Consider the following 14,257-nt stretch of genomic DNA (forward strand, 5'->3'; position numbering starts at 1 on the left):
TACAGTGCGGTAGTTCACGGCTGTGGCTACCTCTGTGTCGGCACTCGGCAGGCAGTCCGTCCAACCATAATTGTATTATAATATATACCACCTAACCGTGGTTTTTTTTTCATTCTTTATACCGTCGTCATACTAGTTGTTACGAGTATACTACTATCTCTTTATCAACCAGTGTACAGTGCGGTAGTTCACGGCTGTGGCTACCTCTGTGTCGGCACTCGGCAGGCAGTCCGTCCAACCATAATTGTATTATAATATATACCACCTAACCGTGGTTTTTTTTTTCATTCTTTATACCGTCGTCATACTAGTTGTTACGAGTATACTACTATCTCTTTATCAACCAGTGTACAGTGCGGTAGTTCACGGCTGTGGCTACCTCTGTGTCGGCACTCGGCAGGCAGTCCGTCCATCCATAATTGTATTATAATATATACCACCTAACCGTGGTTTTTTTTTCATTCTTTATACCGTCGTCATACTAGTTGTTACGAGTATACTACTATCTCTTTATCAACCAGTGTACAGTGCGGTAGTTCACGGCTGTGGCTACCTCTGTGTCGGCACTCGGCAGGCAGTCCGTCCAACCATAATTGTATTATAATATATACCACCTAACCGTGGTTTTTTTTTCATTCTTTATACCGTCGTCATACTAGTTGTTACGAGTATACTACTATCTCTTTATCAACCAGTGTACAGTGCGGTAGTTCACGGCTGTGGCTACCTCTGTGTCGGCACTCGGCAGGCAGTCCGTCCATCCATAATTGTATTATATACCACCTAACCGTGGTTTTTTTATACCACCTAACCGTGGCAGTCCGTCCATAATTGTATACTAGTATCCAATCCATCCATCTCCATTGTTTACCTGAGGTGCCTTTTAGTTCTGCCTATAAAATATGGAGAACAAAAAAGTTGAGGTTCCAAAATTAGGGAAAGATCAAGATCCACTTCCACCTCGTGCTGAAGCTGCTGCCACTAGTCATGGCCGAGACGATGAAATGCCAGCAACGTCGTCTGCCAAGGCCGATGCCCAATGTCATAGTACAGAGCATGTCAAATCCAAAACACCAAATATCAGAAAAAAAAGGACTCCAAAACCTAAAATAAAATTGTCGGAGGAGAAGCGTAAACTTGCCAATATGCCATTTACCACACGGAGTGGCAAGGAACGGCTGAGGCCCTGGCCTATGTTCATGGCTAGTGGTTCAGCTTCACATGAGGATGGAAGCACTCAGCCTCTCGCTAGAAAACTGAAAAGACTCAAGCTGGCAAAAGCACCGCAAAGAACAGTGCGTTCTTTGAAATCCCAAATCCACAAGGAGAGTCCAATTGTGTCGGTTGCGATGCCTGACCTTCCCAACACTGGACGTGAAGAGCATGCGCCTTCCACCATTTGCACGCCCCCTGCAAGTGCTGGAAGGAGCACCCGCAGTCCAGTTCCTGATAGTCAGATTGAAGATGTCAGTGTTGAAGTACACCAGGATGAGGAGGATATGGGTGTTGCTGGCGCTGGGGAGGAAATTGACCAGGAGGATTCTGATGGTGAGGTGGTTTGTTTAAGTCAGGCACCCGGGGAGACACCTGTTGTCCGTGGGAGGAATATGGCCGTTGACATGCCAGGTGAAAATACCAAAAAAATCAGCTCTTCGGTGTGGAGGTATTTCACCAGAAATGCGGACAACAGGTGTCAAGCCGTGTGTTCCCTTTGTCAAGCTTTAATAAGTAGGGGTAAGGACGTTAACCACCTCGGAACATCCTCCCTTATACGTCACCTGCAGCGCATTCATAATAAGTCAGTGACAAGTTCAAAAACTTTGGGTGACAGCGGAAGCAGTCCACTGACCAGTAAATCCCTTCCTCTTGTAACCAAGTTCACGCAAACCACCCCACCAACTCCCTCAGTGTCAATTTCCTCCTTCCCCAGGAATGCCAATAGTCCTGCAGGCCATGTCACTGGCAAGTCTGACGAGTCCTCTCCTGCCTGGGATTCCTCCGATGCATCCTTGCGTGTAACGCCTACTGCTGCTGGCGCTGCTGTTGTTGCCGCTGGGAGTCGATGGTCATCCCAGAGGGGAAGTCGTAAGCCCACTTGTACTACTTCCAGTAAGCAATTGACTGTTCAACAGTCCTTTGCGAGGAAGATGAAATATCACAGCAGTCATCCTACTGCAAAGCGGATAACTGAGTCCTTGACAACTATGTTGGTGTTAGACGTGCGTCCGGTATCCGCCGTTAGTTCACAGGGAACTAGACAATTTATTGAGGCAGTGTGCCCCCGTTACCAAATACCATCTAGGTTCCACTTCTCTAGGCAGGCGATACCGAGAATGTACACGGACGTCAGAAAAAGACTCACCAGTGTCCTAAAAAATGCAGTTGTACCCAATGTCCACTTAACCACGGACATGTGGACAAGTGGAGCAGGGCAGGGTCAGGACTATATGACTGTGACAGCCCACTGGGTAGATGTATGGACTCCCGCCGCAAGAACAGCAGCGGCGGCACCAGTAGCAGCATCTCGCAAACGCCAACTCTTTCCTAGGCAGGCTACGCTTTGTATCACCGCTTTCCAGAATACGCACACAGCTGAAAACCTCTTACGGCAACTGAGGAAGATCATCGCGGAATGGCTTACCCAATTGGACTCTCCTGTGGATTTGTGGCATCGGACAACGCCAGCAATATTGTGTGTGCATTAAATATGGGCAAATTCCAGCACGTCCCATGTTTTGCACATACCTTGAATTTGGTGGTGCAGAATTTTTAAAAAAACGACAGGGGCGTGCAAGAGATGCTGTCGGTGGCCAGAAAAATTGCGGGACACTTTCGGCGTACAGGCACCACGTACAGAAGACTGGAGCACCACCAAAAACTACTGAACCTGCCCTGCCATCATCTGAAGCAAGAAGTGGTAACGAGGTGGAATTCAACCCTCTATATGCTTCAGAGGTTGGAGGAGCAGCAAAAGGCCATTCAAGCCTATACAATTGAGCACGATATAGGAGATGGAATGCACCTGTCTCAAGTGCAGTGGAGAATGATTTCAACGTTGTGCAAGGTTCTGATGCCCTTTGAACTTGCCACACGTGAAGTCAGTTCAGACACTGCCAGCCTGAGTCAGGTCATTCCCCTCATCAGGCTTTTGCAGAAGAAGCTGGAGGCATTGAAGAAGGAGCTAACACGGAGCGATTCCGCTAGGCATGTGGGACTTGTGGATGCAGCCCTTAATTCGCTTAACAAGGATTCACGGGTGGTCAATCTGTTGAAATCAGAGCACTACATTTTGGCCACCGTGCTTCGATCCTAGATTTAAAGCCTACCTTGGATCTCTCTTTCCGGCAGACACAGGTCTGCTGGGGTTGAAAGACCTGCTGGTGACAAAATTGTCAAGTCAAGCGGAACGCGACCTGTCAACATCTCCTCCTTCACATTCTCCCGCAACTGGGGGTGCGAGGAAAAGGCTCAGAATTCCGAGCCACCCGCTGGCGGTGATGCAGGGCAGTCTGGAGCGACTGCTGATGCTGACATCTGGTCCGGACTGAAGGACCTGACAACGATTACGGACATGTCGTCTACTGTCACTGCATATGATTCTCTCAACATTGATAGAATGGTGGAGGATTATATGAGTGACCGCATCCAAGTAGGCACGTCACACAGTCCGTACTTATACTGGCAGGAAAAAGAGGCAATTTGGAGGCCCTTGCACAAACTGGCTTTATTCTACCTAAGTTGCCCTCCCACAAGTGTGTACTCCGAAAGAGTGTTTAGTGCCGCCGCTCACCTTGTCAGCAATCGGCGTACGAGGTTACATCCAGAAAATGTGGAGAAGATGATGTTCATTAAAATGAATTATAATCAATTCCTCCGCGGAGACATTGACCAGCAGCAATTGCCTCCACAAAGTACACAGGGAGCTGAGATGGTGGATTCCAGTGGGGACGAATTGATAATCTGTGAGGAGGGGGATGTACACGGTGATATATCGGAGGGTGAAGATGAGGTGGACATCTTGCCTCTGTAGAGCCAGTTTGTGCAAGGAGAGATTAATTGCTTCTTTTTTGGGGGGGGGTCCAAACCAACCCGTCATATCAGTCACAGTCGTGTGGCAGACCCTGTCACTGAAATGATGGGTTGGTTAAAGTGTGCATGTCCTGTTTTGTTTATACAACATAAGGGTGGGTGGGAGGGCCCAAGGATAATTCCATCTTGCACCTCTTTTTTCTTTTCTTTTTCTTTGCATCATGTGCTGATTGGGGAGGGTTTTTTGGAAAGGACATCCTGCGTGACACTGCAGTGCCACTCCTAGATGGGCCCGGTGTTTGTGTCGGCCACTAGGGTCGCTAATCTTACTCACACAGCTACCTCATTGCGCCTCTTTTTTTCTTTGCGTCATGTGCTGTTTGGGGAGGGTTTTTTGGAAGGGACATCCTGCGTGACACTGCAGTGCCACTCCTAGATGTGCCCGGTGTTTGTGTCGGCCACTAGGGTCGCTAATCTTACTCACACAGCTACCTCATTGCGCCTCTTTTTTTCTTTGCGTCATGTGCTGTTTGGGGAGGGTTTTTTGGAAGGGACATCCTGCGTGACACTGCAGTGCCACTCCTAGATGTGCCCGGTGTTTGTGTCGGCCACTAGGGTCGCTAATCTTACTCACACAGTCAGCTACCTCATTGCGCCTCTTTTTTTCTTTGCGTCATGTGCTGTTTGGGGAGGGTTTTTTGGAAGGGCCATCCTGCGTGACACTGCAGTGCCACTCCTAGATGGGCCCGGTGTTTGTGTCGGCCACTAGGGTCGCTAATCTTACTCACACAGCTACCTCATTGCGCCTCTTTTTTTCTTTGCGTCATGTGCTGTTTGGGGAGGGTTTTTTGGAAGGGACATCCTGCGTGACACTGCAGTGCCACTCCTAGATGGGCCCGGTGTTTGTGTCGGCCACTAGGGTCGCTTATCTTACTCACACAGCGACCTCGGTGCAAATTTTAGGACTAAAAATAATATTGTGAGGTGTGAGGTATTCAGAATAGACTGAAAATGAGTGTAAATTATGGTTTTTGAGGTTAATAATACTTTGGGATCAAAATGACCCCCAAATTCTATGATTTAAGCTGTTTTTTAGTGTTTTTGGAAAAAAACACCCGAATCCAAAACACACCCGAATCCGACAAAAATAATTCGGTGAGGTTTTGCCAAAACGCGTTCGAACCCAAAACACGGCCGCGGAACCGAACCCAAAACCAAAACACAAAACCCGAAAAATTTCAGGCGCTCATCTCTAATTTTGATGAACATCATCTTCTCCACATTTTCTGGAAGTAACCTTGTACGCCGATTGCTGACAAGGTGAGCGGCTGCACTAAACACTCTTTCGGAGTACACACTGGAGGGAGGGCAACTTAGGTAGAATAAAGCCAGTTTGTGCAAGGGCCTCCAAATTGCCTCTTTTTCCTGCCAGTATACGTACGGACTGTCTGACGTGCCTACTTGGATGCGGTCACTCATATAATCCTCCACCATTCTTTCAATGGTGAGAGAATCATATGCAGTGACAGTAGACGACATGTCAGTAATCGTTGGCAGGTCCTTCAGTCCGGACCAGATGTCAGCACTCGCTCCAGACTGCCCTGCATCACAGCCAGCGGGTGGGCTCGGAATTCTTAGCCTTTTCCTCGCACCCCCAGTTGCGGGAGAATGTGAAGGAGGAGATGTTGGCGGGTCACGTTCCGCTTGACTTGACAATTTTCTCACCAGCAGGTCTTTGAACCTCTGCAGACTTGTGTCTGCCGGAAAGAGAGATACAATGTAGGTTTTAAATCTAGGATCGAGCACGGTGGCCAAAATGTAGTGCTCTGATTTCAACAGATTGACCACCCGTGAATCCTGGTTAAGCGAATGAAGGGCTCCATCCACAAGTCCCACATGCCTAGCGGAATCGCTCTGTTTTAGATCCTCCTTCAATGTTTCCAGCTTCTTCTGCAAAAGCCTTATGAGGGGAATGACCTGACTCAGGCTGGCAGTGTCTGAACTGACTTCACGTGTGGCAAGTTCAAAGGGTTACAGAACCTTGCACAACGTTGAAATCATTCTCCACTGCGCTTGAGTCAGGTGCATTCCCCTCCTTTGCCTATATCGTGGGCAGATGTATAGGCTTGAATGGCCTTTTGCTGCTCCTCCAACCTCTGAAGCATATAGAGGGTTGAATTCCACCTCGTTACCACCTCTTGCTTCAGATGATGGCAGGGCAGGTTCAGGATTGTTTGGTGGTGCTCCAGTCTTCTGTACGCGGTGGCTGAATGCCGAAAGTGGCCCGCAATTCTTCGGGCCACCGACAGCATCTCTTGCATGCCCCTGTCGTTTTTTAAATAATTCTGCACCACCAAATTCAATGTATGTGCAAAACATGGGACGTGCTGGAATTTGCCCATATTTAATGTACGCACAATATTGCTGGCGTTGTCCGATGTCACAAATCCCCAGGAGAGTCCAATTGGGGTAAGCCATTCTGCGATGATCTTCCTCAGTTTCCGTAAGAGGTTGTCAGCTGTGTGCCTCTTCTGGAAAGCGGTGATACAAAGCGTAGCCTGCCTAGGAACGAGTTGGCGTTTGCGAGATGCTGCTACTGGTGCCGCCGCAGCTGTTCTTGCTGCGGGAGGCAATACATCTACCCAGTGGGCTGTCACAGTCATATAGTCCTAAGTCTGCCCTGCTCCACTTGTCCACATGTCCGTGGTTAAGTGGACATTGGGTACAACTGCATTTTTTAGGACACTGGTGACTCTTTTTCTGACGTCTGTGTACATTTTCGGTATCGCCTGCCTAGAGAAATGGAACCGAGATGGTATTTGGTACCGGGGACACAGTACCTCAATCAAGTCTCTAGTTGCCTCTGAATTAACGGTGGATACCGGAACCACGTTTCTCACCGCCCAGGCTGCCAAGGCCTGAGTTATCTGCTTTGCAGCAGGATGACTGCTGTGATATTTCATCTTCCTTGCAAAGGACTGTTGGGACAGTCAATTGCTTACTGGAAGTAGTACAAGTGGTCTTCCGACTTCCCCTCTGGGATGACGATCGACTCCCAGCAGCTACAACAGCAGCGCCAGCAGCAGTAGGCGTTACACTCAAGGATGCATCGGAGGAATCCCAGGCAGGAGAGGACTCGTCAGACTTGCCAGTGACATGGCCTGCAGGACTATTGGCTTTCCTGGGTAAGGAGGAAATTGACACTGAGGGAGTTGGTGGTGTGGTTTGCAGTAGCTTGGCTACAAGAGGAAGGGATTTAGTGGTCAGTGGACTGCTTCCGCTGTCATCCAAAGTTTTTGAACTTTTCACTGACTTATGATGAATGCGCTGCAGGTGACGTATAAGGGAGGATGTTCCGAGGTGGTTAACGTCCTTACCCCTACTTATTACAGCTTGACAAAGGCAACACACGGCTTGACACCTGTTGTCCGCATTTGTGTTGAAATAATTCCACACCGAAGAGCTGATTTTTTTTTGTATTTTGACCAGGCATGTCAATGGCCATATTCGTCCCACGGACAACAGGTGTCTCCACGGGTGCCTGACTTAAACAAACCACCTCACCATCAGAATCCTTCTTGTCAATTTCCTCCCCAGCGCCAGCAACACCCATATCCTCATCCTGGTGTACTTCAACAGTGACATCTTCAATTTGACTATCAGGAACTGGACTGCGGGTGTTCCTTCCAGCACTTGCAGGGGGCGTGCAAATGGTGGAAGGCGCAAGCTCTTCCCGTCCAGTGTTGGGAAGGTCAGGCATCGCAACCGACACAATTGGACTCTCCTTGGGGATTTGTGATTTAGAAGAACGCACAGTTCTTTGCTGTGCTTTTGCCAGCTTAAGTCTTTTCATTTTTCTAGCGAGAGGATGAGTGCTTCCATCCTCATGTGAATCTGAACCACTAGCCATGAACATAGGCCAGGGCCTCAGCCGTTCCTTGCCACTCCGTGTCGTAAATGGCATATTGGCAAGTTTACGCTTCTCATCAGACGCTTTCAATTTTGATTTTTGGGTCATTTTACTGAACTTTTGTTTTTTGGATTTTACATGCTCTCTACTATGACATTGGGCATCGGCCTTGGCAGACGACGTAGATGGCATTTCATCGTCTTGGCCATGACTAGTGGCAGCAGCTTCAGCACGAGGTGGAAGTGGATCTTGATCTTTCCATATTTTAACCTCCACATTTTTGTTCTCCATTTTTTAATGTGTGGAATTATATGCCAGTATCAATAGCAATGGCTTACTACTATATATACTGCGCACAACTAAAATGCACCACAGGTATAGAATGTAGATGGATAGTATACTTGACGACACAGAGGTAGGTACAGCAGTGGCCTTCCGTACCGTACTGCTAGATATACTGGTGGTCAATGTGTCAGCAAACTGCAAAACTAAAATGCACCACAGGTATAGAATGTAGATGGATAGTATACTTAATGACGACACAGAGGTAGGTACAGCAGTGGCCTTCCGTACCGTACTGCTATATATACTGGTGGTCACTGTGTCAGCAAACTGCAAAACTAAAATGCACCACAGGTATAGAATTAGAATGTAGATGGATAGTATACGTAATGACGACACAGAGGTAGGTACAGCAGTGGCCTTCCGTACCGTACTGCTATATATACTGGTGGTCACTGTGTCAGCAAAACTCTGCACTGTACTCCTCCTATATAATATTATACTGGTGGTCCCGACTCCCAAGTCCCCACAATAAAGCAGCACGCTGAGCACAGATATGGAGTGTTTTTCAGGCAGACAACGTACACTGGTGGTCACTGTCAGCAAAACTCTGCACTGTACTCCTGCTATATAATACAGCTGCTCCCCAGTCCCCACAATTAAGCAGTGTGAGCACAGATATATGCAGTACACTGAACACAGATATGGAGTGTTTTTTTCAGGCAGAGAACGGATAAAACTGGTGGTCACTGATCAGCAAAACTCTGCACTGTACTCCTCCTATATTAATATAAAGCTGCTCCCCAGTCCCCACAATGATATAAGCAAGCACAAATATTTGCATCAACTCAACAATGAATAAACGGAGAGGACGCCAGCCACGTCCTCTCCCTAACATTTCCAATGCACGAGTGAAAATGGCGGCGACGCGCGGCTGCTTATATTAAATCCGAATCTCGCGAGAATCCAACAGCGGGATGATGACGTTCGGGCGCGCTCGGGTTAACAGAGCCATACGGGAGAATCCGAGTATGGCTCGGACCCGTGTAAAAAGGGTGAAGTTCGGGGGGGGTTCGGTTTCCGAGAAACCGAACCCGCTTATCACTAGTACATACATATACACACAGTGCATGAATGTATGTGTGTGTGTGTGTGTGTATATATATATATATATATATATATATATATATACACACACACAAATCCACAGTCAGCTGGCACTCTGACAGCAATTGCAACCAGCTCTGGTGCCATTGAATAAAGAATATCCATATCCACTCCAGAATAAAGGCACTCAGAGTTCATTTTCATGTAAAATAAGCATGCATTAAACGTCAAACGTTTTCAGGATGTCAAACATTTTTAATCAGGACGATACATCCCATACAATAAAAGCAGAATAAATAAATTTACTCCCATACATATACTCCCCACCAGGACGCCAGTTCTTGCTCACTGCAGGGCTCCAGATCCCATCACACCGGTGGTTCCCACTGCCGCATTTCCGGGACCGTAGCCACCGCCATGGGAACAGCTACTGTATGCATGCCACTGGACCGGCTTCCTGCGTTCCACCAGTGTAATGGCAGGAGCCATTCAAGATATTTTAAGGATGCCGGGCACCCCTCGGATTCATTAACGTATTTTATCATAGATCATGTGCCTGAGTCCCTATGAGGGGGAGATAGGGCTAAAAGCCTTCTGATCAAAGAATTTAAGTGGATACTGTGCTTGGGTGTTACTAAACTAGGTGGTCTCAATGATCAAATTAATTGGAACAGTATCTTTGACATTGAGGTTCCTCATAGTTTGCAGCACTGTGGGTACATGTGCTAATAATTATATCTGCATTAGTCAGTTTAATATGGCAATTTGTCTATATGCTCTGCAGCTTTCTGTATAGTAATAGTACGATGTACACTGTGTATACAATTACATGTCTTTATTTGTTAAATGTGGTGGATAGGTCTACATTCCCCTTTTTATCTCCTGCAGGCTTCCGTGTCCCTCTCCTGGTAGGAGCTCCTGCCATTACACTGGTGGAACGCAGCAAGCAGGCCAGTGGAATGCATACAGCAGTGGTTCCCATGTTGACGCACTTCCCATGATCCCGGAAATGCGGCAGTGGTGAGCGCATCCGGAGCCTGGCAGTGAGCAGGAACTGGCGTCCTGGTGGGGAGTATATGTATGGGGGTAAGTTAATTTATTCTGTTATTAATGTATGTGATGTATCGTCCTGATGACGGGACTGATGTCCTGACGGGACTGATGCAAAGTGAATGAACAGAAGAAAAATCTAAAATCAATATTTGGTGTGATCACCCATTGCCTTCCAAACAGTTTTAACTCTTCTACTTGAACACATATTTTAAAGGAACTCAGCAGGGAGGTTGTTCCAAACATCTTGGAGAACTAAACAAAGATCTTCTGTGGATGTAGGCATGCTCAAATCCTTCTGTCTCTTCATGTAATCCCAGACAGATTCGATGATGTTGAGATCAGGGCTCTGTGGGGGCCATATCATCACTTTCAGAATTCCTTGTTCTTTTTTATGCTGAAGATATTTTTTAATGACATTGGTTTTATGTTTGGGGTCGATGTCCTGCTGCAGAATAAATTTGGAGCCAATCAGATGCTTCCTTGATGGTACCGTATTTCTAAGCATTGAGGACACCATTAATCCTGACCAAATTGCAGACACAGAAGGAGAAGAAAAAGACTCTTTTGTGGGTGCACTCTTTGTATCATAGAAAAGTCAATAGAAGTAATCATGAAAAAAAGAGATAAAATTAATTCAGTTTTATTAAATTCCTAGTAAAATATATCAGTAGTTTGATTGATTGTTTAAAGATAACAAAATTAATGATAACAAAAATAACAATAAAGATTGGTATTGATTTACAAATCACTACTGTCTGCCATGATTTAGTAGTTAATTGAGGATTATCCTGCGTATAGTAGGTTCACAGATTGATCACAGTACATAATTTTAGCAAATTTGATGATCAAAAGGATATATAGCACGCCTAAGCCTACGCAATAATTTCAAAACGTCTGTTCGGTCAGACAATGACAATGTGAGCCGCCAGAAAAAGGTGATGAGTGAGTAAAAATAAGAGTAGAAAAAATAGGAAAGCGTGAATCTGCTGTCAGTGTTAAACACTGGACATGGTAATCCTGAAAATACTCTACTAAACCGGATCTTCCTCAGGAGTCTCCTACCTGAGTACTGATTCAGCCCGACACTGATTAGCTTCCAAGATCGGATGGATTCGGGCGTTTCCAGTGTGGTATGATAGTAGAGTGGTACGCAGATGATTTTTGTCGCTCTGGAGTCACTGATGAGAGTTCACGAAAAAATGAAAAAAGTGGCAACAGAGGAGTGGAGAGGGAAGAGAGTAGATGGATCTGCTGCCAGTGTTAGACAGAGATGGGAGACTCTGAATCGTTGGTGAGAGTCCGGAAAGATAGGAAAGACATAAAGGAAAATAATAGTGACGAGGGAGTCTGAAACTGGTGCTGAAAAAGGTCCTGATATTAGCACACAAAGAATAATATAAAATTGTACCAGTATATGTGAACACACAAAAGCAACTTGCTGGGATTACAAGTAAGACTGTGGTTTGTAATGATAGAATAAAGAAGATGCTTGATTGCCAATTAGTGGCTATAAGGACTGTAGCCGATAGGCTACATCTAGCCATCTCTGTCTAACGCTGGCAGCAGATCCATCTACTCTCTTCCCTCTCCACTCCTCTGTTGCCAATTTTTCGTGAACTCTCATCAGTGACTCCAGAGCGACATAAATCATCTGAGTACCACTCTACTATCATACCACACTGGAAACGCCCAAATCCATCCGATCTTGGAAGCTAATCAGTGTCGGGCTGAATCAGTACTCAGGTAGGAGACCCTGAGGAAGATCCGGTTTAGTAGAGTATTTTCATGATTACCATGTCCAGTGTTGAACACTGACAACAGATTCACACTTTCCTATTTTTGCTACTCTTATTTTTACTCACTCATCACCTTTTTCTGGCGACTCACATTGTCATTGCCTGACCGAACAGACGTCTTGAAATTATTGCGTAGGCTTAGGCGTGCTATATATCCTTTTGATCATCAAATTTGCTAAAATTATGTACTGTGATCAATCTGTGAACCTACTATACGCAGGATAATCCTCAATTAACTACTAAATCATGGCAGACAGCAGTGATTTGTAAATCAATACCAATCTTTATTGTTATTTTTGTTGTTATCATTAATTTTGTTATCTTTAAACAATCAAACTACTGATATATTTTACTAGGAATTTAATAAAACTGAATTAATTTTATATCCTTTTCATGATTCATTACTTCTATTGACTTTTCTATGATACAAAGAGTGCACCCACAAAAGAGTCTTTTTCTTCTCCTTCTGTGTCTGTAAAGTGTTAAACTGACTCAGGGTGCACCACCAAAGATAGATCTGGATTAGAAAATATTATTTTCTCAGACTCCATTACTTTATCTTGGTACTTAGAATCTACAATCATACCTAGCCTGTGCGGTATACCTCCATTACTAACCTGTATCCTGACCAAATTCCCAACTCCATTTGCCGAAATGCAGCCCCAAACTTGCTAGAAACTTCCACCATGCTGCCTATAGACACTCATTATTGTACCGCTCTCCAGCCCTTTGGTGAATAAACTGCCTTCTGTTACAGTCAAACATTTCAAATTTTGACTCATCAGTCCAGGGCACCTGCTGCCATTTTTCTGCACCCAGTACCTATGTTTTTGTGCATAGGTGACTCGATTGGCCTTGTTTCCACATCAAAGGTACTGTATGGCTTTTTGGCTGTAATTCTTCCATGAAGACTACTTCCGGCTAGACTTCTCCGAACAGTAGATGGGTGTACTTGGATTAAACTGGTTTTGCTAGCTCTGAGCTGATGGCACTGCTGGACATCTTCCGATTTCGAAGGGAAATAAGCATGATGTGTCTTTCATCTGATGCACTAAGGTTCCTTGGCCGACCACTGTGTCTAAGGTCCTCAACATTGCCCATTTCTTTGTGCTTTTTTAAAAGAGCTTGAACAGCACATCTTGAAACCCCAATCTGCTTTTAAATCTTTGCCTGGGATAGACCTTGCTGAAGCAGTATAACTACGTTGTGTCTTGTTACTGTGCTCAGTCTTGACATGGTATATGACCTCTGACATGAAACTGTCTTCCACAACCTCACCTTTGCAGCAGAATTCCTCACCCAGTTTAAGCTTTCTACTGTACTATTAATTCGATTTAGATTTTGTCTTCTGTTTATTCACTTTGTATTTTGTTAATTGATAAAAATAAACTATTAACACTATTTTTGAAAGCATTCTTACTTTGCAGTATTTTCTTTCCACACCTGCCTAAAACTTTTGCACAGTATTGTGTGTGTGTGTGTGTGTGTGTGTGTGTATGTGTGTGTATATCTATCTACACACACACAAAAATGATGACATATGGAAATAAAAATAAGAAGCCTACCTGTAACCGATTTCACTATGACACTCATACGTCTCCTCACAGAATCAAATGTCAAGACTTGTAGTAATTCAAACCTGAGGAGCCAAAGAAACATTTCAGAATGATATCCATGGCAAATAATGGGTACGCAAAAGAGAAAAAATAAGATTTTAAACCTACCTGTAAATATTTTTCTCCTAGTCCGTAGAGGATGCTGGGGACTCCGTAAGGACCATAGGGTATAGACGGGCTCCGCAGGAGACATGGGCACCTAAAAGAACTTTCTAGTATGGTGTGCACTGGCTCCTCCCTCTATGCTCCTCCTCCAGACCTCAGTTAGAGAACTGTGCCCAGAGGAGAAGGACAATACGAGGAAAGGATTTTGTTAATCCAAGGGCAAGATTCATACCAGCCCACACCAATCATACCATATAACCTGGAATACACATAACCAGTTAACAGTATGAACAAACGACAGTATCGGTCCAAGATCGATTCTAACTGTAACATAACCCTTATGTAAGCAATAACTATAT

The 14,257-nt window shown here is 45.3% G+C and overlaps 1 protein-coding gene and 2 pseudogenes across 9 annotated transcripts in view; 1 reads left to right on the plus strand and 2 right to left on the minus strand.

Annotated features, from left to right (window-relative positions):
* ATP11A (ATPase phospholipid transporting 11A) overlaps window positions 1–14,257 on the minus strand; it is a 379,759-nt gene that overhangs the window by 117,020 nt on the left and 248,482 nt on the right. For all 9 annotated transcript variants that reach the window (XR_010217495.1, XM_063953146.1, XM_063953154.1 and 6 more), the window contains one exon: window positions 13,743–13,816. Coding sequence is in view for 8 of the 9 variants with exons in the window: in XM_063953146.1 (XP_063809216.1) it covers window positions 13,743–13,816 (74 nt within the window). In the remaining variant the exon portion in view is untranslated. The remainder of the gene's footprint in view (window positions 1–13,742; window positions 13,817–14,257) is intronic.
* Window positions 11,407–11,525, minus strand: LOC135051710 (5S ribosomal RNA; annotated as a pseudogene).
* Window positions 12,043–12,160, plus strand: LOC135052216 (5S ribosomal RNA; annotated as a pseudogene).

This window comes from Pseudophryne corroboree, chromosome 2 (genome assembly GCF_028390025.1).
Source record: "Pseudophryne corroboree isolate aPseCor3 chromosome 2, aPseCor3.hap2, whole genome shotgun sequence".
In the NCBI taxonomy this organism is placed as follows: Eukaryota; Metazoa; Chordata; class Amphibia; order Anura; family Myobatrachidae; genus Pseudophryne; species Pseudophryne corroboree.